Raw genomic sequence first — 25,477 nt, 5'->3', positions numbered from 1 at the left:
GCCGCGCCGCTGCTCTCCGACACGTTCCATAAGCCACGACACGCACCCGCAAGCCAGCCGCCCAAGCAACCACCACTCCGCCCCTCGACTCCCACGCCCGTCAATCCCGCCACCCTGCCGACATGCAGCGCCCGACGTACGCGCCCGCCCACTCGCCGCCGCTGCACCACCCGGTGCCCCAGCAGTAAGCTCGCCCACAGCTCTCCTCTCCCGGCCGGCAGGCAGCTGCTCACAAAATTACCCCAGCATCAGCCAGGTCCCGAACCTTCGCAGTCCTCCCCCGCCGCAGTCGCAACAGCAAGCACAAGCGAACTCATATGGATACCCGCAACAACCCCAGCCCCAGGGCGCCGCCGGCTTCATGCACCCGGCTTTCGGGGGCATCATGAACGACTCGACCGCGCAGATGGGCTTCCAGGTCGGCAAGAGCGCCATGATGGCAGGTCACGAGTACATGGAGCAGAACGTCAGTGGCAGTCTCTGCCTCAATCCCCCGCTCCAGGCACAGTCTCGCTGACGATCCCGCGCGCAGTTTAACCGCTACGTCAATGTCAGTGCTTTGAAGCGCTACTTCAACGTCAGCAACTCCTATGTGGTTAACAAGCTATACCTGGTCCTGTTCCCCTGGCGCCATCGGCCGTGGGTGCGTCAGAACCAGGATGGCTTCTTCCTTCCACCGCGCGAAGATATCAACAGCCCGGACATGTACATTCCAGGTACGTCGCGCCCGCCAGGCCCCCAGGCGCAACCGAACTGACACCAATTCCTACCGCAGTCATGGCTTTTGTGACCTATATCCTTCTCTCGACTCTCCTCGCCGGTATTCGCGGCGCCTTCCACCCAGAGCTGCTCGGTTTGACAGCCACCACCGCCTTCGTTGTCGTTACATTCGAGATTTTGGGCCTGAAGCTTGGATGCTACCTCCTCAGCATCAGCAATGAATCGCAGCTGCTCGACCTGGTAGCCTACTCTGGCTATAAGTTTGTTGGTGTCATTGTCACTCTCGTCGTGGCCGAGATCTTCAACCGAGGCGAGGGCACTGGCGGTATGATCGGCTGGACTGTTTTCCTCTACACCTTCTTCGCGAACGCCTTCTTCTTGGTGAGTTGTTTCCCCTCCTTCCACCTGGGCAGGACAAGGAATCATGGCGCATCAGCAAACATGCTAACCTTGACCAGCTCCGCTCGCTGAAGTACGTCCTTCTCCCGGAACAGTCTCCGAACACCAGCAGCGGCGCCAGCTACACAGTCGCAAGGGCGCAGCGCAACCGCCGCACCCAGTTCCTCTTCATCTATTCGTACATCGTCCAGTTCGTCTTCATGTGGATCCTGAGCCGCCAAGATTCCAGCAGTGTCAAGACTACCAAGGTTTGAGTAGATTGGAGAGCGTACAGGAGTTGATTTATTGAGCTCAAATGTCATGAATCAGTCACTGCCTCGAGCAACAGCTTGAGCAGTTGAGAGGTGTTTCCTGTTCAACCCCCTCCCGGCTCTTTTTCGTGGTCCAAATATTGCATAGCTCGTCGAAGCAGTGGCCAAATCGTGTATGAGATGAACGAAAGAGAAGACGAGAATGATGCGGACAATCCGAATTTTTCTTGCCACATAGTGTGAGGGATGGCAGAGAACAGGGAGAAAGGAAGTAAGAAATGAAGAGATCCTGAGGCCAGTGGCCAATGAAGGATCAGCCAGCATAGCATATACACTAGAAAGCATGAAACCTCTTGATACAATCAATCCCTTGATCCTTTTGCGCCTGCCGCATATAATTTGTCGCGCATTGTGGGTCACAATCAAAGGTAAATGGTGCCAAACCAGTCATCTCAGCCGTTAATTTTGAGCTGCACTTTACAGCCATTTCGTCCCGTTCGCTTTAGGGACTTGCACGTGCTTGACCAAATCTAGTAAAGCCAGATGCACAGAAGAGCTCACTCACCTCAACAGAGCCACAAAAACGAACAGGAGATGCCCGAGGCACGAAAAAGTCCCGCGACAATCCTGTCTGCACGCGTTACACGTATGCCGTCTGCAGACCGCATCACCAGTTCTCACGTTTGCAAAATCCAAGTTTTACCAAACCCGGGGGCGGGACTCAAGGCCGTCGTGGTGTGATATTCTCCCCACCACGATAATACCTCTCCCACCCCCATTCCCCGCAATACCCCGAGAAATCACCTCCTTTTTCTCCAGCCTACTCTACCCGCACTCGTCACCAGGTCCATCCGTACCACTACGTAGAAGTCTCTCCACACGCACACAACGCAACGCAACACAACCGGGCCGGACCGGCCTCTCGCCCTCCTCACCCCGAGGGCCGGCCGAAGCGAAGCGCGATGCCGAGCTGAACGATGAATGAATGATCCCATCCGCGTCGCGTCATGCTCTCATCCACACACAATCCTTCCCAGTCACCAGCAGCCATCACTCACTCACCTCATCACCACCGCCCACCGCCGCCGCCGCGGCCATGCACGGCCCCCCAACCCTCTCGTATAGGCTTCCTTGTTTGATCCTCCGCGGTGATGATGATGATGGCCTCCGGCGGTGATGAATGGGGCGGCGTTCCAGATCTGGAGACCACGCGGGCAGCAGGCAGGCAGACGGGACAGAAGACAGACAGACCTACCTACCTAGGCAGGCAAGGTCGTCGGAGTCCCGGCCCTCCGGCCTGTCCGAACGGGAGACACCGCCCGCTCGACCGCCCCCTGGAGCCGGCCGGCGGCTGACGCATACATAAAATCATCATCCTTTCGTTGATTGGAGCATGCCATGCTGCCAACCCTCTTTGCCCAGCCCACCGGTGATGAGGCCCAACAAAGGAAGCGGGCGGGCGGTGGCGGCGAGCCGAAGGCGGCGAAGGCGGGAAATGTGTGTGTGTGTGTGTGTAGGCTTGGCAAGATTCCCGGTAAATGTTGCGGCAGGCTGGCCATCTTGGATGATGTGTAGCTGACCTGTCATCGTTTTTCTCCTCCTTCGCCTCCACCCCCCACTATGACGATCGATGATTCATGCTTGCGTTTTTCTCGAATGTTCGATCCACGCGGTGACTCTGTTGGGAACAAGTCGATTTTCACCTGCAGACTGGAAGAAAGGGGGGTTTGGATCAGGATGTAGATCGAAGGCCTTCTCTTTCGCCCTCGCTATGCAATCATTCGATTCAACTGCTAATACTACATCCTCCACTTGTTCCCTTACACGGCTAGCTCCCCAAACATCCCTCTCTTCGGTCCAGCCTTTCCAGGCGATGGATTGAATAGAGAATGTTCCGAACTAGTCCCACCACTACTCCAACCGACACTAAAAACTATCTACCTTCCACCTCAATCCTCTCCCCTCCGTAACCATGGTATCGACCCTTTTTGTTTGGTATTGTGTGATGTGTTGCGTGTCCAGTAGAACAAAAAAAAGTCCCCCTTCCTTTCGCTGTGATTCGTGTAGACGATAGGTGTCCTGAAAAATAGTCGGACTTGTGGTATTCGAAAAAGGAATCCGTAGACCCTTCGGCCAAACAAGATAAACTCCGTTTCCCCACCTCCGGACCCCGTTGTTGAGCAAAGCCTCGAACCAGAAAAACAGCAGAACAAAAGGCCAATGATACCTCCCATGGAATGAACAGCAGCAGAAAAAAGCATTGAATGAACGGACGTGAAGCAGAGCAAAACAAGAGGTTAAATGATGTAATGAGAAGGGCAAGAAGGTGAAGTGTATAAGGATTCAGTGACTCAATGTACAGGGCTGCTTAGCAGTCCATCCGAAGCGAAATCGGCGTGCGTCATAGGCAGCGGAGAGGAGTTCACTTAGATGACACCCTCCCACATACCAGGGCCGGCCCTCGCTTGGAGGACTTGGGCAACCTCGCTTGCGCAGCAAGCCCTCTTCCTGCCAAGGTCCCTCTGCACTGGGCGGCGTACCTCCGGAACGACAGCAAACGGCGACTGCAGCGCCTTGAAGTCGAAGGTGGAGGAAGGAGTTTGCCGACCGGGAGTGTGGAGCAGGAATGAAGAAGCAAGGCTGCGATCCGCCACGATGCCGGGAGTGCGTTGAAGGACCGAAGGATCCAGGGTAAGAAGGGTCTCGGCTGCGAGCTTCTCGGGGTTGACGAGGTCGCGCACGTTCTGCTGCAGCGACATATCCACAGAGGATCTGCATCGCTTGCGACCCTTGGCCACCTCATCAGAGCGAGTGTTAGGCGACACGTTCTCGTTCTGCTGGAAAGGAACCGGAGTGGCCTCCGAAGCATCATTGATATGGAAGCTCTCCAAATCGGGCGACGACAAAGATTCGCTCGGGACAATGGCCGGAATCACCTCAGAGCTCTCCTTCTCCTTCTGCTGCACCGGGTAGGGCAGGCCCGCATTGCGGCAAGTCGCCAATTTCGCCAATTTGGCGTTCGGCGCCCAAGCTGCAGACGAGACCGAAGAAATCGAAGAGGCACGAGATGAGCGAGACGAGTTGTCCGAAACCATCGAGTCAGGCGAAGACGACGAAGACGTCGTCGACGCTGCGAGCGAGGGTCGGCGTCCAGAAAATTGGTAGGCTTCCAGGCCGTTGAAGCGGGGAGTAGGTGTCCACTGGTCAAGGTTGCAACGAGCAGACATCATAGTCTGGTGATGAGCCATGGCAGCGCACATCGATGGGCGCCTCGATCCCATAGCGGCCACACTCACTGCAGGAGTGTTGCTCACAGTAGACTGAGGAGTCATTTGCGGCGTGGGAAGCGGTCCCAGACGGGACATCATTGGCGCGGGCGGAGTCATATCCACCATCGGCTCAAGGCAGAAGGCGCTGGCCTTTGGGCGGGAAACCGGAGTGCTTTCTAGAAGCCACGACTCGCGCACCGGAGTGATAGCGGCCGGAGGCGGGGGTGGGGTCAGACGCTTCGGAATGCAGATCTGAACAGAGTTCCTGCGGACGATATCAAAGGTATCGAGCTCAGGAGTGAGCATTGGAATGAGGGTCTTCCAATCATGCATTCCGAGGTGCATCTGGAAAGCACCGGGCGAAGGCGGGGGCTGCGACGAAGGCGCGGCCCGAAGGACAACAGCCTGCCACCGCTCGAAAACCGGGTCGGTGATATGAAGCTTCCAGTTCACGGCCTTGAGGAAAGCCATTTCGTTGGTGTTGATTTCGCTGACCTTGAGGCCAGAGATCTTGCTCCATGCGCGAGCCGAATAGTTGCGGTCCTGCAGGTATTTCGATGCCAGTATCAATGCGGCAAGGAACATGCGCCTGCCACACTGCAAAGCGCGGACAGACTGATCCTCGGGCTGCTCCATAGTGAAATCCAACTTGGGCACGTGTGCCTTGATAAGAATCAAATAGTACAGAGCAACCTGGAGGGTCGAGTAGCTCGTCCGCGACCGGCGCAGGGTTTCCTGGATAAAAGTCCGCAGAGGAAGAACTCCGCGGCCGGAAACGCGCTCATTGGGGCAGGTCGGCACGGAGAGCGGCCAGATAACCTCAACCATTTGGGTGGCAGAATCTTCAACGGAAAGTCACCTTAGCGCACGGTCGAGGGAGGTTCGGAGGCGGCGGATGGGCTTACCGACAAGGCTGTCTACGAACTTTACCGTGCGTTCGCTCTGGCGAACCAGGGCGGGGGGCGCACGACAGTTGACAGCTGTGGGGCATCTGCGGGGGTTTTGGCGCAGCTCTGCAGGGACCGGAACATCGATCGACCTTAGCGAGGGAAGAGAGGTTTGGCTCTCGCACCACTGCGAGATCTGAGTGCGAGTGATGCCGCCGTTGGCAGCGATTGATTCGGCAGCGACCGAGCATCCATTGGGACGGACGGAAGCGGCAACTTGGGAACGAACCCATGAGTCGTCAGAATCCCAACCTCTGTGTCCGGAACTTGAAGTAGAGGACTGAGAGGATTGAGAGGAAGCGGCATCTAGAGAGAATACCGACGAGGTAGAAGAGGATGCAGAGGATGAAACGGCAGAGCCGTAAGGATGCGTAGCATCTTGGGTCGGGAATGGAAAGTCGCAACCCATGTTGGAAAATTAAGAAACGCCTGGGTATACTAACCGAGATCCAGTATGAAAACCGAAGAGAGTGAGAAGCAGACGCGCTTTTGAGGCGACTACTTTTGGTTGGGCAGAACCTAATAGGTCGAATGCTTTTGCGTGGTCGTGGGGTGACCTGCGAGATTTACCGATGAGAAGAACCAACGAAAACCCGCCCGTCGTGCGATTTGAGAGCCGACGGTAGTTCTCGGGTGCTTCTGCCTTCCTGGAATGGAAATTTAGATTCCTGTGTCCCGAAGATTGCCAGAAGCTCGTGACAGCGTGTGTTGGTTGTTACGCTTTCAGTCCTTGCGAGGGTGTTGGAGCAAGCGTGGAATCCGTTTTCGTAATCGTGGAGGGCAGAACAGAGAGTATGCGGGTGGTTTTGCGTGATGCAGTCGACAGTAGCTTTGCAGCTGGTGCTTGTGGTCGGTGTAGAGTGGCCAACTGGCGCCCAGAGCTTCAGCCGTGAGAGAGGTAGTCCTCCAGTCACCGTCAGCTACAGATATCACCTAAACAAGACGTCTTCCTAAACCGTCGCAGTGCACTTCGAGCGTAATCCAGCTGTACGGGGCGCGGGCCGTCGCAGAGCTGATGGAGACCGAAGGAGTGCGGGATCTAGCAGCGGGACGAATCCTCGATGGAGAAGAAAGTCTTGTTGTCCGAACCGGAGGTGATATCTGAGCGACTGATGACTGGGGTGCTGTTGTTTGGCTTAAGGTACATTGTGACTATTTCGAGTGTGGCGGTGATGGGGTTAGATGGTGACGGGAGCCACCATGCGCAGGCCGGGCGGAGTGGCCGTGCGCCTTGCGAGCGGAGCGGGAGAGCGGAGAGAGATGTGTGCGCGATGCAGCTGGGTGCTGAGGATGAGTGTCGTCGGCGGAGAGCAGTCGGAGGCGAGCTCGCTAGGGCTGGGCGCGAGGGTCGAGGCGGCGGCGATCGCGATCGAGTAAACGAGGCAAGGGCCGGTGGGAGAGAGACTGCTTGGGTGCGAGCGGAACAGCACCGAGCTGGGTGGTGGAAAAGGCAAGGGCTATTAAAGGAGGCAACAGAGTGGAGATGACTCGTAGGGAAGGCGGCAACCCAGGCAGGACAGCTGGTCGGCGCGTTTGAGACAAGGCTGCTGACTGGAGGATAAAGGGTACTAGCAAGCGGACAGGTGGCCAAGGTCGAGAGCGGCCGGTTCTAATTCAGCGTCAGAAGACGTTGGTTTAGACGACGGTCCAGCGTGCGGCAGCCATGGTTGCTATGGGTTGAGGACTCAGAGGGGAAGTGGCGGCTGGGCTTTAGATAGAAGGGAAGGCGGAGGTATGACTGTTGGAATCCATGCCCTGCCCAGCAGCGCGCGCACGGGCCACGCGCGGCGCACGCCCCCCAGCAGCGCCCGCGATGGCAAATACTAACTGGCCGCCCGAAGAGTTTGGCTCGCACACGGGTGCAACAGCGCGCTGCCTGCCTGGTCGCTTGGCCGCGCTCGCCGTCGGCGTCTGGCCGCCGCATAGCCTCGTCCTCGTCGCCCGCTCCGTCCTGCGTCCTGGGGCCCTTGGCCTCCACGCCCCCGCGGCTCGTCATCGCGCCCAGCAGCCTGGCCGGCTCCGGCGGCGACCAGGCCTGCGCCCGCCTGCCGGCCCTGCCCGAGGCTGAGCGACGAGTGGCCGCGAGCGCGTCCGCGCTTCACAAAGAACGCAGCGCTCTGCCGTCGCCGTCACCGCTTCCGTCGCGCACCCATCACCAGCCCGCGGGCGCAATCTGAGACGCACAGGGAGGAGCTCGGGGCAGAGGGTGCGATCGAAGAGGGGGAGTGGAAGGCTGCAAGTGAGCATGCCCACGCCGTTGTTGGAGCTCGCACAGCCAATCGCAACCCGGGCGATGCTGATTCGCACAGTAGTGCGCCACCTGGCCGGCCACCACCTCTGCTGTTAGCCACCGCGCGTTGACTCACCCCCTCGAGCGCCGCCCTGGTGGTTCCATTTGCGCCCGCGACAGCGACAGCCTCACGGCGGTACGTCACCGAAACGCCGTGCACGGAGGTTGCTTCCGCGCAGGGCATGGCGGAGCGGCGCGGGCGGCAAGAGTGGGCAGGCGTCGCGGCGCGTGTGCGGCGGGCGGAGCACTGCACACAGCTGCGACAACGATGGGCGATGACCTGCAGCGGCGCCATCAGAATCCGTCGTATCTCGCGACGGAAAAGGGCACAAATCTGAGTCGGCACAGCAATGACGGCTAATTGCCACGCTTCCGGCAGCCGAACAAGCTCCGAGCTGTGCGGCGCAGGCGTCGCAGCCGCGCAGGCAGCAGGCTTAGCTGCCTGCTGTACGGCGAGGATATTTGACCCCCGAGGGCCGTGGGCCGACGAGCAAGCGCTGGGGCTCGCTTGTTGCCACCACACCGTCACAGCGAGTGGCTGCCGGGTGCCTGGAGCTGCTGCGCTGACGGCGACGCTACGACTTCAGCCAGCAGTCACGCGCAATCTGCTAAGGCCCAACTAGCCACGTTGGAGATCGGTTTGCGCGGAGCCCCATCCGGTCGGGTTTCCAGAATTGCGGTGATGCTGAGCGGTCAAGAAATCCGGTCAAGCCCCGTGATCTGGGCCGCGGTACGCTGGGAGGTACGAGTCCCTGGTCACGATGGAAAAAAGACCCCACATCAGCTACGCCGCCCTAACCCACGCTCTCGCGCTGAGGGCTGACTGTGCTGCTTCCGCTGACGTGCAAGAGTGGGCGGCGGCGGCGGCGGAATGGCGCTCCGGCTAGATGCGGAGCAGGTCATCGTGATCCTGCTCGTTGTTGCGTGCAGGCATCCGCGTGGAGGATCGCAATGGAAGCTCTCCTGGAGTCAGCCCCGAGCCCCGTGATGGAGGCGTCGAAAGAGCAGGCTGATGCTGGAAATTTCTGGCCCGTGTGCCCGTGGGGAAGCCGGGCCGCAGTGGTGAAGCAGACAGAATGTCTTGGCCCCCAGCAGGCAGCGCGCCAAAAGGATTGTGATAACAGGGCGTGTCCGATGTGGGCCCGGATCTTCTCATGCCCCGACTTTTGTCGTGGCCACGCCTGCATCGCTATTGGGCCAGCCTCACGACAGCAGCGCACTTGTGACAGCCTCGATGACGTGGGTGAAACAAGAGCATGGAAATGTGGACGCTTCTCGACGAGTTTCTGTACGGGGAACGATGTTCAGGCCACACCACACGTTGCTTCGCGGGTACTACATGTGGTCCCGGGCACACTCATGCAAAATCGGCAACCAGTAATCGGCCGTGATCTGAGAAGGCCGCCGTGCTGACAGCTGGGCATGACCGGGTGTGAGCGAAATATGCAGGTTCGGTCCGCATTCGGTAAGGCAAATCTTCGAGGCTTCCCGCCTGCTCACCACCGTCGCGTGCTTGCAGAATCGGCTCCACGCGTCAGGAGCACCATTGGCCGTGGCTGCAAGCGCCGCGTCAGCGCTCACCACCATCTGACGGATTCTCAAGGTCTCAGGTCCCAACGGCCAACCTTATTCATCGCCTGGAAATGGACAACACGCTGCTCTTACACCGATAAGTCTGCACGTGTAAGGCCTTTCAACCGTCCTCAGGCATCTCCCTTCATCCACTATCGTTTGCTCCCTGCTCTCTAAGATGGGGACACCGCCTAATGCATCGGAGCTTCCAGACTGGCCTCTTGATTGACTTTTGCTTTACCCAGTAATTACACTTCTTCCATGCAAGATAAACATCGGCGCCTTCTCCTTCCGCCACTATAGCACTTACGTTCATCGATGAATGTCGTCGATCTCAAATTTGTCGTTGCCATGGCCCCCTTTTTCTCTCGATCGCATTAGTGCAGGTTCCGGAACGGCTGCATAGCCCCAACCACATCATCTTAACGTTGCCGATCAGAGAGAGCTTCATCTCAAAGCGAAAGCCTAAGGTGATTGGCTCGAGTCGGTTCAACACAGTGTTTGGAAAGATAAGGCACATGCTGCTTTGTGATATGGAGCAGCAACGCATCCCGAAAAAAAAAATAAAACAAAAAAGCTGCGATAACCGTCAGCGGTTGATCTCAGGTATAGCACAGTACACTCCCATCGTCAAGAACTATACTAGCCTAGACGGACTCTCTTCTTTTTGCCCTATGCAAAATGTCTCGAGACTTACAGCATGCTGCGGTTTCATACTCTCCCAAAGTTTGTCAAATGCCCCTTAATTTTTCTTTTTTCTAAAAAGTCCCAGGAAGAATCAGAGGTTACCAATGCTGATCTATCTCCTTAGTCGGCACGATCCATAGACATGTCCAGCGGCACTTTTACTGGAACCTCCACTGGTACGTTTCAAGTTACGTAGATTGTGGAATCCGATATCTGGACGTATGTACCCGCGTTTGAAACTCGCACCTACGTCCAGACAGCTGCTTCAACCGACTATGTGGGGAGAATGGAGCTTGAAAGCTTGAATTACCTATAAGCTACGGGTGTATCGGTGGACGAGTCGGTTGATCAAGGAGATAAGGTAAAGCCTCCTCGCTGCTCTGCGAGTAATAAAGGAAATGAGCCAACCTGCATCTGACTTCAACAGATAACGCACCATACTGAAGTAGGTAGTTGGATCAAACATCCGCACGCGGTTGTCTTCATGTGAGACTTACATCTGCAGCTGGATGTTGGATTCATCTACCCACGTAGGAAGAGTGGAAACGTCGTCGGTGGAGCTCCGTGGCTCGAAACTCCGTCTCCTGCTGTGAAGCCCATGTGTTCTACTACTACTAACAAGACCACTTTCTCCTCTAACTTGTATGGGAAAGCTGAACCATTGCCGTGATACGGCTGGACTATAGTGGACCTAAGCCGGCCGAACTGGTACCATATCTCAGGAAAGCTCCGGCCCTCGTACGAATTCTAAAGGACATCTAGAACCCCGCATCCGTTTCACATGCAAATAGTCCGCATACAGGCGGATAGAGCCGTGAAGACAGATGGGTCTTTGCAAGGTGCGGTGCTATGCCAATGGGGTTAGGGCGTCCAAAAGTGGAGCACAGGGCGATGAATCCTTCTCGCGTCGGCTGCGCAACAAGATCGATCTGGATCGATGCTCTGTTCTCAAGGCTGAGGACTCCGTTCCCCACGTTCCATGTAGGCACAGACTGCACGGCGATACCGGGTGGATAAGCAGGGCCCATCCCCGCAAACCGGCCCCTCTTCCGCTCACACGCGTGGGGCTAACCGCATCCAGACAACCCCGGCGAGCGTTCGAGCAATCAACACGACTGCTGACAATCGCAACAACGTCCGGTGTCGGTGCTGCTATCACCACATATGCGACTGCACGGCAAACATGATTGCAAAAGTCAGAGTAACTATCGTCCACTGCGCCTGCACTTTCCCAACATGTCTCGTCTCATGCTCCGCCCCCATCATCGCTCCCTCCTCACCACCACAAACCTCGCTCCCAAACCACCCGCCGCACACCACTATGGCACCACCACCACCACCACCCTGCGCAAAGTCGCAGCGCGCATCCCCCCCAATTCCTGGGACTCGCACATGCACGTCACCGACCCGCGCTACCCCCTCGCGCCCACCGCCGCCTACACCCCACCCCTGCACACCCTCTCCTCCGCCCTCGCCCTGACCCAAGGCGGCTACACCATCCGCAACCTCGTCCTCGTCCAGCCCTCCATCTACGGCGCCGACAACAGCTGCCTCCTCTCCGCCCTGCGCCAGCTCGGCCCGCGCCACGGCCGCGCCGTCGTCGGCATCGACACCACCGCCCCGCCGGCGGCGGCACTGATGCACGAATGGCACGCCCTCGGCGTCCGCGGCGTGCGCCTGAACCTCAAGTCCGTCGGCGCGCGGCCAGACGCGGACGCGCTGCGCGCCGCCGTGGCCGCGCACGCCGCCGCCATCCCGCCCGCGCTGCGCGACCGCTGGGTGCTGCAGGTGTACTGCTCGCTCGACGCCGTGCCATTGCTCGAGCGCGTCGTCGTGGGCGGCGACGGCAACGGTGGCGGATCCTCCCTGCCCGCCAGCGTCAAGCTCTGCATCGACCACTTCGGCCACCCGGCACTGCCGCCGTCGCCGCCGCATCAGGCACCACCGCCGGATCCGTACGCGCTGCCCGGCTTTGCGGCGCTGGTGCGGCTGCTGCGCGCGGGCGGCACGTGGGTGAAGCTGAGCGCGGCGTATCGCATCGAGCGGGACGCGCGGCTGCCGTGGCTGGGGGCCATGGCGAGGGAGCTGTTGGGCGTCCGGGACGGGGCCAGGTGCGTCTTCGCGACCGACTGGCCGCACACGCGCTTCGAGGCGGTGGATGTGGAGCCGTTTGTGGAGAAGTGCTTGGAGTGGTGCAGCGGGGATGGGAAGAAGGTGGATAGGCTGTTCAGGGGGAATGCGGAGGAGTTGTGGGATGTGAAGAGGTAGGTGGAGGGGGGGAAAGGAATGACGTGGGTGCTGGGTGGGGATGTTCTGCGTCTTGTGTAGCGGGGGGGAAAAGGGTAGGATGGAGGGTGAGATTGGGAGGCGATTGTGGAGAAGGGGGAAACGGCCGGACCTAGAAAGGAGGTGCATTGGAAGAAAGGGAGGCAGGTTTGTGCAAGGACGCGTGCCTTGTGGAGGTGGGCCAGCTGAAATGCGTGGTTGCTGCGAGCTGTCTGTCGCGGATGCCAGCTGGTACCGGTCAGTATGTTGGTGTTCGTGGTGGCGGATGCGGCTGCGGCTATTCATATGCACGATGAGTTGTTTGTCTGTGTCAGATAGATACGAAACAAAGTAGTGTTGGGCAGGCAGGCAGGAGCAGACATCCTGGTAGCAGCGGCACTGACAGCGGCAGAGTCGAACCCCCTCGTGCACTGGGCTCAAGTGTTCGACAGGCAGCCAGGTCTGGTAGCACGGCAGTAGGTGGGCGAGCGTATGCCACGGCGGGCTATTGTGGATAGGAAACTGTTTCCGAGAGCGAGATGATGACCGCTGGATGACGAGGGACATCATGCATTGCAGCGTGGTAGATGCGGATCAGAGACATGTTTGCCCCCTGCTGATGGGGTAATAAGAGCGTGGCCCTCGTGTTATATCGTCCCTTGCGTAGCCAGAGTCGAATGTGTCTTGCTAAGGCAATCGTGCGTCCAGTCAGTGGTGTTTGCATCCGCCAGGCCTCTAGCCAGGGCTGCTGCATGAACGCTGGGTCTGCCACAGCCTTCTCCACCTCGTCGAGGGAGAGGGAAAAGATGCAAGGACTGTCCGGTGCAAGGCAAAGTGGGAGTGCCGTGGAACGGGCGAGACAACATTCAGATCTGCGTCAAAGCACTCTTCGGCAAGACCGCTTGCCGCGTCCACCCTAGCTGCGGTACACAAGACCTCGGTGGCTGCAGCGGTTAAGGTACGTGGACGTCTTTGTTGACCCGGGTTCACACAGAGCCACCTCATCACAAGAACGGCCGCTTGATGCGGGAAAACCTGGTAACCCGGAATCCACACATTGTGGCGTACATCACACGTGGCTTTGAATGACCGACCTGTTACCCGAGCGTAAGCAACACACGCAAGCACACGCGTCTGACTGTGAAGAAACATGCGTTTGAATTGAGTCTATAGAGCAGCCACTGGAATATCTGTGCGATTGTTTCAGTCCGAGAACAGCCACCGTCACCTCGTGCACCACCAGGCGCATCGGGCCTGCCACTGACCGGTCAGCGCTTCGTCTTGACGCCAGCAAACAATATGATCATAGCGAAAGCAACGCGACACCTCTCATGACGGACTGGTCATGAAACGTACGCCCCGTCAAAGCAGAAACAGGAATTAGAAGAAATCCTCCGAAGCCAAATGGAGCAGGAAAAGCCAATGCAACCGTGGTATTGACGCCTCATTATCCGTGAACGCATCGCCAGAACACTAATTACTCCCTGTTCATCAGGAATGGGCACTCAAACGAAGTGATCTTGCTCATCTCTATGTGCGTCAGCCTTGCCTCTTCGCTGTCGGGTGCAGCAGCCACACCCTCACCAGGCTCCGGGCTGACGGCGTTCTCCATGTCCTTCGGATGCGGGTGCACCTTGTCCGCGGGATAATGCGAGAAGAAAGCCTCCGTGGGAGAGGTTTGGTTGCTGGACTGGCCCTGATCGGAACCGCTGGTGATGCTGGACGAGTACGTGCTCCTGCGTGGCGTCGGGGGATCGGACGCAGGCGGTGTCACAGCCGTCCAGCTACCCGCTTCCGAGCTTGCTGTCGAGGTGTCGTGCTCGATATCCACGGCATCGTGGAATTTCTCCGGCTCGCAGCCAGGCGCAGTGCCGATGAGAATGTCGGATGCCTCGTGCCACTGCTCCAGTTCATGGAACTGATCAGACCCGGACTCTGCGGGCTCTGATGATCCCTGTACAGGAACTGAAGTTTGCACGTGCCCGTTCACCTCTTGGGCTTGTGCGGTTTGGAGCGGCTCGGCGAAATCCGCTGACCGAACTTCGACGGGCTTCTCGACGTTGTTCGTCTGAGGAAGCTGCACGCTAGACTCAGACTCGTGTTCCGGTTTAGCTTCAGATAGAGTGCCATTGGCCTGGGCAAAGCGATTGGCATTCGCAAAGGGGCAAACAAGCGGGAGATCGGCGAGCTTGTCAGAAGTAGATTGCTGCTGATGCGATTGAGCTTCAGCATCATCCTTGGTGTCGGGGCCAACCTCGGGCGGAGCGTCCTTGGTCGGAGCACTTTCGGTTTGAGCGGCGATGTCGGGTTGAGGAAGTTGGACGGCGACGCTCTCGGTACGCTGGGCGGTGACCGGGCGAGTGATCTCGGCAGGCTCATCTGGCTTTTTGAAAGCTGCTTCAGGTGTCGCTGTCCTGTTGGTGACAGGTGACGGGGTCCTGCTTACCCGCCAAGCCACCGGTTCTTTGTTCACAATGCCTTGCGGTGCAATCTGGCGGAACATCTCCATAGGGTCGAACCAGGTCTCAACCCGTCGCAGTCTGACCTTGTCATCGACAGTGGCAACAGTGACGCCCTCAATGTCGATGGACCCGCCATGAGCCTTCGCAGTGACCTTTTCGCCCTTGCTACGGAGCATTAGCAAACAGCCTTGCGGAATCAGCCACGCTGGACTTACTCATTGAAACCGACGTAGTCGTTCTTCATAGTACCCCAGTGACGCCAGCGGAAGGCCACATGGGGAGGGCCGGAGTAGACTTCAAGCACCTCCCAGGCGAAGGTAGGCATCATGCGCTTAAAGGTCTTGTGGCTGGAGGCAAAGTCGGAGTTCTCCGGGCTGTAGTACTCATTGGGCGAGATGATGGCATTGTAGGTGCCAACCTTGAGCATGTGCTCGGCGCTCTGGGGTGGGTTGCCATTGATAGCGAAGGTGTAGTTGGGAGCATCGACAGTCCTCCAGTCCTCGATGCGAGGCTTGAAGGAGGCTTCGATCTCCCAGTTCTTGACAAGGTTCTCAACCATCTGGATGAGGCTCCCGGCTTCGTGGTTCATCTGCTTGGCTAATTACGCTGGTCAGTCCTGATTCACTTGACAAGGGGCTGTCATGCATGCAGGCTTCGACGGCAAGTAAGGAGGGGCGGGAAGGTGAAGTGACACAAGCTCGCCCGAAGTTGGGAGCGGGAAGGGTCTGAGAGTAAGCAAACATGGAGGGGGAGGGAGAGCAACGCGTGGAGGGAGTCGTATGCAGCGGAGAATAGCTGCGATGCAATGCAGCCGTCCTAACGTGCAGGGTGCAGGAGGCGAAAAGCACAAAGAACACGAGGCTCCCACGTGGCCGAGCACAGGATGGGCCGATCGATCGTCTTCATGATGCAAGGAAGTGGTGCTCCGGCCCGGGAGGTGATGACATGTGCTCCCACCCGGGCTGCGAGAGGCAGGGCGGCACTTACTTTCGGCGTAGACCTTGCGCGTCTTGGAGTAGTCCGGGGGACGGCCGTACCTCCACTTGACGCCCTGGTCCCTCAAGACGGCATCGGCGTCGGCGAGGTAGTCGGGGACGGGGGAGTGGTCCTTGTCCGGCGGCGGAGCTGGGGCGGCGGCAGCGGCCATTGGAGCGGCGATATTGGGCAGTGATATGGGAGCTTCAGCGGGGGGCGCGGGAGGGTTGCGGAGAGGGCGCGGGCGAGGGAAGGAGAGGGTGAGGAAAAGGGCGTGGAGGAAGGTCGAACAGTGATGGAGGGTCTTTCGGCGGTGATAAATAGGCGGCCCGGGCGGGCTCTGGACGCATCGCCCGGCGGGTTGGAAACGGCTAGACGCACACACACGACGATGGGTGAGAAGTCCGTATCCGGAATGCGCGCTGGCGACGTCGCTCTCGACGATAGAGCTGCATGCTTGACAATGATAGGAGGCGCTGCGAGGCCACAAGCCATGTCTGGGCTGTGGAAACGCCCGTCCAGGGTTCACGGTCTTGTACGACGCGACCCTCTGCACCTCACTGCAAACAACCCTGCCCCTACCACCAGGCCAGCATGCCCGTCACCATCCCGGCAGCCGATCCGACGAGTCGCCGTCGCGCAGCTGGACTCGGCCGGGCCCACTCGGTCGCGGCTGGGGCGCGGCCAGCGCGGGCGAGACGGCGGACAGGGCGCTGCGGCGGCGAGGCGTGCACGGTGGGCCGCGGGCCGGAGTGCGGGTGCGGGCGTGGTGATCGATCTGGGGCGTGGGCGTGGGCGCGGCGTGGGTGGAGGGCATGGGGTTCGCAGGGGGCTCGCAGGGGCTCTCGCAAGCGGCTTGGGGCTGCCTGTGGGGCTGCAAGGACGGCCCTGGCCGGCGCTCACGGGCTGCCCACGCGCGGCACGCACGTCGCCAACCGCAATTTTCTGGACGCGCTTCCCTCCGCCACCGCAACCGCCTGCACTTCCACCGTGCTCCTTTCAGCAACGGCCGCGACCCCTCGTCCTCAATCGGCCGCGCCTGCCGCATTCTTGCCCCGTCGCACCAGTAAGATGACGCCCATTCTTCCGCAAACAAAGTGTGGCATCACGAAGCGTGTCCTGTACCACCGCCGCCCCGGGAAATCCGGGCCTCGCTGAGACGACGCAGCAGCCTCCTGCGCTGCTCAGCCAAGTCTCCACCGCGCCCGCGCCCTTCCCAATCGGCTGCCTCCGCTGGCCCCCGGCGCGCCGTAGGGCTCTCCGCGCAATCAACACCCAGCAGCGAGCGTTGCTGGTGAAACCGCCCCCCGCCAGAGCACTGCACCGCAATATCCATCCCAGACAGCCACGTTGTCAGGCAACGCTTCCCCGCCGCCCGGACGTCATTCCTGCCGCATGGCCAACTGCTCTCTGGCCCGCCTGATGTGATGCGTCGCTTTCTCCCTCAACAACGACGAACTGTTACACCGGGAGCGCAAACCCACAACCCTTCCCCAAACCGACCCGTCCTTTGCAGCTGCTCCTTCTGTACACCGCCATTTGCGGCCCATCCTGTCCCAGCGACCTGGTCCACCGGTCAACATCCCGGCTCGATGGCAAATCTCGCGTGGCAACCCATCGCTGCGGTAGCCTGTCCGATCCCGTACACAGCATCCCATGGCGCCTGCGAGCAAACGTTGGCCATCGCCCTGCCATGGCGTGCATCTGCACCCTCGTCTTCGATGCACACTCCTCCAGAGCCCCGCAGCCCGCCGGCAATAGCTCGCAACGGCGAACTGAAGGCACCGAGCTCCGACACGAGACCCTCTTGGTCCGCAGCCATGCATAGCTGCGCCATTGGCTCGAAGAGGAAATCACGCTCCTCTGCGCCTAAGTGGGGATTAGCTCTGCACGCGAAGGGCGCTTGAATATGCGCCATGTGCAATACCAAAAGGAAGCGCCTCGCGTGAGCGCCCTCCTCGTTCCCTGGCTTCCCGCATTCCCCGATCCCGGTGCAATCTAAGACCCAATCCTTCGCTAATCGCCTGCGTGGCATCAGTCTGGCCTGAGAAAAAATCTCTTTGTTGCAGTTCCTTGCCGCAGGGGACTCGTGGTGCATTACGGAGACCTCTATCCCTACTGCAATTTTTTCTTGGTTCTTGGCAATCTCGGCCATTCTGAGCTGCCATGTTGCTTTTCTCCATGGTGAGAGACTCAGCTCTTGCCATACTAGCTGACACGGACCCGGTCTCAGGGAAAGGTTTCCATAAGGCTGGCTTGTGGCTTCTGGAACTCCTCGAACAGCATGTCTCAGCGTGGGTGGCGCTATCACATCGGAATGGAACATCGGGGCGCATCATCTCAAGGCTTTCTTAGCCTCGAAATTTATTTTTGCAGCCGTCCGCCCTCGTCATGGCTGATTCGAATCTGCTTTTGAGCGCCACACTTCAGAACTCTCTTTCTGTCTCGGACTATCGATGGCGATCCTGCCATTAGCAGAAGAGCCTGCTTTATCTCAGCCATGGCGAAGTCTGGTGCTTCGGACCAATTGCCAAACCTAACAGCAGCGGGAGCAAGCCTTCGCAAAACTGATCTGATGTAATGACAAATCCGTCATCGTCAAAACGAAAAAAAAAAAAAAACCTGCCTGCTACTCTATTTCTAACCAGATCGCCCACTCTCTGTTCAAGCGATGAGTACGAGCTATCAATGACGCGCCGTTGACACTTGGATTCCTTGGCTTTCTCTTGCAAGCAATCGAAGTGGAAGTTGGAGTGGCCAACCCAACGGACTTTGACCTCAATTGAGATCGATAGTGTTGGTCAGCGCTGCCACTGCCAGATTCACCAGTCTGCACGGCAATTGTTTCCAAGCCTGATGCCCACACCTCTCGACAGCAGGGTGGCTTTTGCCCGATGGTGGTATCTTAGGTAATTCATTTATCGCCACACTGTACGATGTCGCTTGCTACAAGCTCTTAGTTGATCTGTCTCAGCCTTTCTCTGTCCCTCGAGATTGCTCATGCAAGCATCCGCAGAGACGGCAGCTACGTGTGTCCTTGGCTCACACCGCTTCGATGGGGCTTACACCATAACGGTGCTTGTGCCGCAAAAGGTTGGGTCATGGTCCCTCAAAGCTCACAGCTAGACAGCGCACTACGCTCAGTGTCCGGAACCAAGGACATGCTGTTCCCTCTCATATCCATGTACACCAGGGCTGTGTCATGATATTCCGATTCGGATCGCGTAGCGTGGACCAAACAGATGGGGTCTTTCGATGTCCGGCTCTAAAAAATTCGCCCTGCCTTTGATTAAGCTTAGGCACGTGGCGGCTTTGCATCAACATGCTGTGCTCCTCTGGCCGTCCGTCAATTCTGGATTGTGGTGGAAGCATTCCCCGCAACTGTTCGATGATGAGCATTGAGTCGGACATGTAGCTCCCTCTGAAACGTTGAGACGAAGAGCATACAACGTTGAGCGAGCAATTGTGATCATGCTATGAGAATCGGCCATCCAAATATACCTAGACTTGTGTGGACATTATCTTCACGCTTTGGTTGGGCAGCAGTTTCTTACAAACCAGCAGGAGCCACGACCGGTCAAGCAACGGCAGCATCGTACACGGGCGCTTACCAGCCTTAGCTTCCTGCCTCCCGGATTTTCCTCTTGCTCTCTGAAGCAAAGCACACCATGCATGGCCTTCCCATCGTTACAAGCAACTTGTGCGGTATCACGTTGCGCTGTGCCTCCCTCCAAGACCGAACGGCCGAGGCCTATGGTTGACCAAGCTCCACTGCCCGCCACTCAGCCTGCTACTTCGTCGCGTCACGACATATCCTTTGCGTCAGCGGATGCGCAGGACAAAGAAAGATGTCACCGAAGTGTCAAACAGGCATATCGACTACCTTTCCCCACGCCCAAACGGCAGCTAATTCATGCCGAGCACCGGTGCCACGCTACCAAGCGGGTTCGCTCGCTTACGCGTTAAGCCGTTGTACTACTCAAATCCCCGCCGTCGGTCCTGTTTAAATCTGAAGAGTACACATTATCCCCCGGGCGTCGGTTAGCGCATCGACCCTTGGCTGCTTCGGGATCATCTGGCATACTGAAAACGGATTCTCGGTAGCCGCCTGGCAAGGCAGAAAGGGGACGCTACGAATGGAAGCAGAAATCCTCTGCAGACAATATCATAGCCATTCTTGGGGGAACTACAGGCAAATGCCGCCACAGTCGCAAGTTAGCTGCTGAACTTTAATTTCCTCTCGCGGACCTGCAAATCATGCTGCATCGCCTAGGATCGGGCTCGCAAAGGAGAGGGGGTCTGGTAGATCCCGCCATCTCTGTGTGCTGGCTAGCATGCACGACACGAAAACCTGCGGGACTAATCTTCGTTCGTAACATAATCCCTAAAGCTAATAAACGATCAACGCTCGTTAGCGGCGTCGGAGGGAGGAAGACCCCTGTTCCGATCATCGCGTGGCAGCGGCATGCAGCAGGTCGGCGATTACCCGCCCACATGACGAGCATCGCGCCGTGCCTACTCATCTTCGCCCGGCCTGATTCGTCCCCAGTGCCGAGCCCTAACAATCCCTTTAGGCGTGCGTAAGCAGTATGCAAGAAGAAATGGCCTTATCATCTTGGCCCTACGAGTGAGCCGTAAGTTGCAGATGGGGGGAAAAAGAAAAGAAATAGCCCGCTGCGACAGGTGTGGACGCCCCGACCGAGCGGTTTCTCCGTCCAAAATTGCAGGCGAAGATGGAGGAGGGCAGAAGCGGGCAGTCAGCAATTGGCCCGACGCATGGCAGAGGCTGACAGGCCTTTGCTTGGAGCTGGCGGGTGCTGTTCGGACAGGGATCGCACATGCCTTTTACCGTACGCTGCAGGGCGGCTCGATTGTCAATAGCGCCGCCGCGGTTGACGGGAACTCATCTATTAACCCTGTTTCTATTACACCGTTTCACCAGCAGCGCGGCAGAGCCGCAAGGTTTAGAACCGCCCCGCCTCCTGTTTCGAAGGGCTGGAATAGTCTTTGCAAAGGGGAGCGTCCCAGGACAACTTAGGAAGGTAAGTTCCAGGATAGAGACCGTTCACGCATGCGGCCCACCGGGGGGCTGGTGGCTGGTGGACGGAGAGGCTTGCTTACTGCGAGGACAGCTCATCAGGTAAGACGACGGGCTGGCGGGAGGGCATGCAAGCAAGCTGCCCCGTATACCTTTATTATCGAGTGCCGTCGGACAGGGCGGAAGCAGCATGCCGCTGTCTGTCAATCCCACCATCCCTGCATCGGCCGTTGACGTCCCGCGTGCTGCTTACTTCTTATTTCCTTGCTTTTTAGGCCTTTACCGTGCGGCTGGGATACGTATGATTTGTAGCGACCCCAGTGCGAGACGGGCGTGCGGATGGGCTGCGGCCAGCGCGAGGGAGCACGGCATGGCTCACGCTCGTGGTTTCTGCGTGCAATGGCTGCTGTGCCGCCGGCAAGACAGTCATCTCGGGCTGACTCGCGTGCTCGAGGGCGGAGAGCAGAGTGGGGAGCAGCAGAACACGGCGCGCGCGTGCGTTGACGCGGCAGCGTGGCGAAGCGATAGGGGCAGCGCGGGCGAGGCGTGTGGAGACGGATCGCACGGCATGTACAGACGTGCGTGGACAAAGGCTGCCTGGAGAGATGTGGTGTTTGCATGGCACGCGCGTGGAGGTGGAGGTGGAGGTGGAGGTGCCTTGGTGCCTCACGCGTCGCAGGGAGCTCGGGCCAGGGCAGCTCTGTGGCTCCTTCGTTCCTTCGAGATCTGCTGGGAGCTCGGACACTTATGACGCACCTGCCGGCCGATCAAGGCACGCCCGTTGAGCAAGCCCATGAAGCCGCGCTGCACACCACGCACCACGCCCATCGATCCCGACAATTGCCTCATCATGGGTCTACGCGCAAACCGCATCAGCAGGTCCATCCTGCGCGCCATCTTCGACCCCCAAAACTCTTCCGACGCCGACGCCACGGCCGCGCGGCCAAGCCTTCTTGCCCGCATCCTCGCCTTCTTTGCTCTCTTCCAACTTGTCTTGACCCGCTTCCGCGCTGCCGATTTCCGCAAGCTGCGCAAGGACATCTGGCAGCTCGATGGCGATGAGTATCGCGAGAGCTTCCGTCTGGCCGACCGCCGCGGTGGTGCGCTCAAGTCCGTCGGCGATCTGGGCTATTCGGGCTCGACCTTCTTTACGACACCCAACGCCAAGTTACTAATCAAAAGCCTGCCGCGTCGCTTCGAGCACACCTTCTTCTCGCGCGACCTGGTCGACCCGTATATCCAGCATATGCACGCTTTCCCGAACTCCCTGCTCGTCCGCATCACCGACTTTCTCGAAGCCATTGGGCCGTCGATCGGCGCCAGCATTCTCGGCACCGCCCCTGCGCATCATATGGTGATGGAGAACGTGCTCTACGGAAAAGATGACGATAAGCAGAAGGAGCGCTGGCAAACGTACGACCTCAAGCCCGACAGCTACTTCTACCCAGAGCGCGATATCGCCGACGGGCAGCTGGCCCCCGACTCGGTGAAAGAGCGTCTGGTCGACACTTTCCCAGATAAGATCAGGGTGACACCGGCACAGCGTGAAGAGCTGATGACGGCGCTCGCAAAGGACACGGAGCTCCTGCGAAGCGCGAATGCCGTTGACTACAGCCTTTTCCTGGTGAGGTATCCGGCGGAGCCCGAACGTGAAGTACCTTTCGTGCAGGCAAAGACTAGCCAGTGGCGAAAAGGCGCGAAGAGTAGCGATGGGAAGTGGGTGTACCGCGTTGTAGTGCTAGATTTCTTTTGGGCAAAGCACAAGACGCAGCCGAAGATGATGACGAGGTTAGTGAAGAGCTTCAACTTCTTCGCTCGGAAGGGACCTATGAGCATCACGACTACCCCGGATGAATATCGCGAGCGGTTCCTGGCCATGGTCAAGGGTTACGTCGAGGAGAATGATGAGCAGCAATAGCCTGGGCCGAGTGCGGTCTCAGTCGCCACTGCACCCGCTCCCTGTCGGATCACTCGTCTTGCTGACAGCCAATTTGTTTGTGCTATTATGGCCTCCCCTGCTATGTTTTTTCCTGCTTGCATCTTGCATCGGCTTGCTTGCTTGCTTCCCGCTTCCTGCACCAGAGATTTCCCGGCCAGCAGACCTGACACGACAGACTGCTGGACGGCTTCTTGCGGCATTCTGGAACACAGCCTCATTAGTTTGTTGACTCTTCCCCCATCTTGTTTGTTAGTTTCGGCCTCCCGATTTTGCGGGCTCCAGTGTACAGCATGTTGCCCCTTTCAGATACCCCTGCGCCACAGTGTATTGCCAATCGAAGACGGATTGCAATCCCTGCGGGAAAGGAGAAAGACGAGGATTAGATGAAACGATATCCCTGTTTGGTAGTGGCTCTCGATAATGATCAAGAATGATGCGATGAGGCGAGACAATGCCGTTGCTGAAGTATATCTTCGGACGGGGATTGCGGCGAGCTGCATGAAGCTCCGGTGCCTCGTGCGCCTTACGGGGAATCCTTCCATCTGCCCTCGCAGCTGTCGCATCTCCCACAACCCAAGCACTGCAGGGAACATCTTTTCTCGCCTCTGCCCTGGTCGCCGTTTGCTCGGGTTTGCTGAACAGCCATCGGGAAGAGGACGTAAAAGGAAAATGGTAAAGACGTGGGCTGATTGGTTGTTCGTGGAAGCCAATTTGGATTAGGTTCTTCAAGCCATGTCGGACTCCCAGATTCAATATCGGGGGTCAAACCGTCCAACCCTTCAGCCCTCGATCCGCCCACTGTCTGTTTCATTCTGAACTTTGAAATTTGCGCGTGCTTCGAACGATTACGAGGCGCGAGGCGCCACAAACGACCCCTGCCCCTGGGACCAGCGAGCGGCGAGCGGGGATGAGCAAGGCGGGGGAGATGCGCGCGCGTGCGAAAAAGAGGAAAGCGGGTAGGTGCGTCGGCGAAAGACATGTTTACCGCCAGCCACGTACCGGCAAGTGCAGTCCATGCTTCCCACCAGCCTGGCGCGGGATGAAGCCGCCGGTTACACTTTTTTCTGTCGTCTTGGACAAACCTCTCATGGTGCATGCTGCTGTGCCGGTGCTACTCGCTGTCTTCTTTTGCTACCCCATGCCCGCCTGCTTTTCTTTTCGCCCGTTTCTACAACGCTCTGGACCCCGCGCCCGTCTCAATACACCCTGACGGATGGGAGCCGCGTTTTGGAGCAAAAGAAAAGCAGCGTCGATGACGCAGGTCTCACACTGAACTCGATCCCCATCTGACTTCTCTCCGCTCCCTGCGAACACTGGGCTCCTTCCTCGATCGAATCGCGAGGCGCAGTCCCATTATGTACTATCAATTCAGCCTCTATCATCCTCCTCGTTTTCTCTCACTCTCACACGCTCTCCACGCTCTCCCCCTCTCCCTCTCTCCTCTGTGATCTTACTTGCTACCCCTGCACCAAACCAGCCAGTCAGCCAGTCAGCCAGTCAGCCAGCCACCAATACCCGGCCCCCCAATCACACATACACACAATCCATTTCACCCTACACAGCCACCTGGGAGGGAAGTGCCGAATAGTGAGGCGAGACGCGGGAACAGAACGGCCAGTGCAGCCTTCACGAATTAGCCGTCGACGACAAGCGGCGCCACGCCCCCCCGCCGCCCCGCGTTGCCATTTCTCTCCCCCCCCTTCTCCTCCTCCTCCGAAACCGCACTACTACGAGATAGACGCAGGGTTTCGGAGATGCATCAATGACGTGCCGGAAAAGACATACAGACCCATATGCGCGTGCTGCTATTCTCATTAGTCGCGAGGGGTAGCTGGGACGCTCCGCTGGGCGGGGGATCAGAGCAGATTATACGCGCATCTTGTTATTTGGTCGAGGCTTCTTCTGTGATGCGACTCATAATGCCGCCATGCCAGGTTTTGGGTGTCGTACTTGATAAGTGAGGGTTCCTCTCGTATTCATGTGTGATGCTAATTAGCTCTGCGATGTGCGTTGGTGCCAATGGGAGATGGGATTGACCACGTATCTCAACTTACTAGGCTTGCCCTCCTTGGGATCTGGCTCCGACTAGCGGGGACGTTAATTTTCACGGATATTCGATGTGTCTGGTGTTATGGCGTTTCAACGTTGCTGAAATCTCATGCGTAAAGGCCCGCGGAGGCCAAAAGGCAGAGTAAACAGCTTGGGATCGAGGATGCACTGCAATGGGTATTTTTGCCTGGAGTTCAGAGTGTAATGATGGAAAGCTGCGGAAATGCAAGTTGTGCAGTAATCAGAGGTGCGTACTTTGAAAAAGGACAAGGATAGTGACCGCTGTTTGCCATCTACCTCCTGTTATGCCGGGCAGAGGGCGGCATGTAAGGAAGGAGACGTTTTTGCAACATGAGATTGACAGCTCTTGCAAGGTAAAGTCTTGGTAGTAGAATGAGGGTCTTTTACATGAAATCTTGTTAAATCTAAAGGTACGAGCACAAGGTTAGATCTGCCAGGCTCACCAAAGTAGCGAGGTAGGAATGGCAACATCAATCAAGTAGGGATACTCAATTGAATGTAAGGAATGGAGATGTATGAGCATCAGCAAGGAAGGGCTCTTATTCAATGCCTGTTCAACAAGTATGTTTCAAATGCCAATTGCAGAGCCGCCA

At 58.1% G+C, this 25,477-nt stretch overlaps 5 protein-coding genes across 5 annotated transcripts; 3 read left to right on the top strand and 2 right to left on the bottom strand.

The window, feature by feature from the left end:
- Positions 1–385: 385 nt before the first annotated feature.
- On the top strand, positions 386–1,373 carry hrf1 (Protein transport protein yif1; the record flags this gene model as incomplete). Its single annotated transcript, XM_066775498.1, has 4 exons — positions 386–466; positions 533–716; positions 776–1,101; positions 1,179–1,373. The coding sequence occupies 4 exons, from the start codon at positions 386–388 to the stop codon at positions 1,371–1,373; spliced, it is 786 nt and encodes a 261-aa protein (XP_066633379.1).
- Positions 1,374–3,796: 2,423 nt separating this feature from the next.
- On the bottom strand, positions 3,797–5,467 carry PCL5 (PHO85 cyclin-5; the record flags this gene model as incomplete). The annotated part of the gene is made up of 1 exon (XM_066775497.1): positions 3,797–5,467. One exon carries the CDS (start codon positions 5,465–5,467, stop codon positions 3,797–3,799), a length of 1,671 nt encoding a protein of 556 aa, XP_066633378.1.
- A 6,060-nt stretch (positions 5,468–11,527) lies between these two features.
- SLS55_004034 (uncharacterized protein) lies at positions 11,528–12,403 on the top strand (the record flags this gene model as incomplete). Its single annotated transcript, XM_066775496.1, has 1 exon — positions 11,528–12,403. One exon carries the CDS (start codon positions 11,528–11,530, stop codon positions 12,401–12,403), a length of 876 nt encoding a protein of 291 aa, XP_066633377.1.
- A 1,474-nt stretch (positions 12,404–13,877) lies between these two features.
- SLS55_004033 (uncharacterized protein) lies at positions 13,878–16,009 on the bottom strand (the record flags this gene model as incomplete). Its single annotated transcript, XM_066775495.1, has 3 exons — positions 13,878–15,027; positions 15,078–15,459; positions 15,850–16,009. The coding sequence occupies 3 exons, from the start codon at positions 16,007–16,009 to the stop codon at positions 13,878–13,880; spliced, it is 1,692 nt and encodes a 563-aa protein (XP_066633376.1).
- Positions 16,010–21,668: 5,659 nt separating this feature from the next.
- SLS55_004032 (uncharacterized protein) lies at positions 21,669–22,793 on the top strand (the record flags this gene model as incomplete). The annotated part of the gene is made up of 1 exon (XM_066775494.1): positions 21,669–22,793. The coding sequence occupies one exon, from the start codon at positions 21,669–21,671 to the stop codon at positions 22,791–22,793; it is 1,125 nt and encodes a 374-aa protein (XP_066633375.1).
- Positions 22,794–25,477: the final 2,684 nt, after the last annotated feature.

The sequence above is a fragment of the Diplodia seriata genome, assembly GCF_021436955.1.
Source record: "Diplodia seriata strain FDS-637 chromosome Unknown scaffold_4, whole genome shotgun sequence".
Lineage (NCBI taxonomy): Eukaryota > Fungi > Ascomycota > Dothideomycetes > Botryosphaeriales > Botryosphaeriaceae > Diplodia > Diplodia seriata.
Note: the sequence above shows the minus strand (reverse complement) of the source record. Positions and strands in the feature narration are given on the sequence as shown.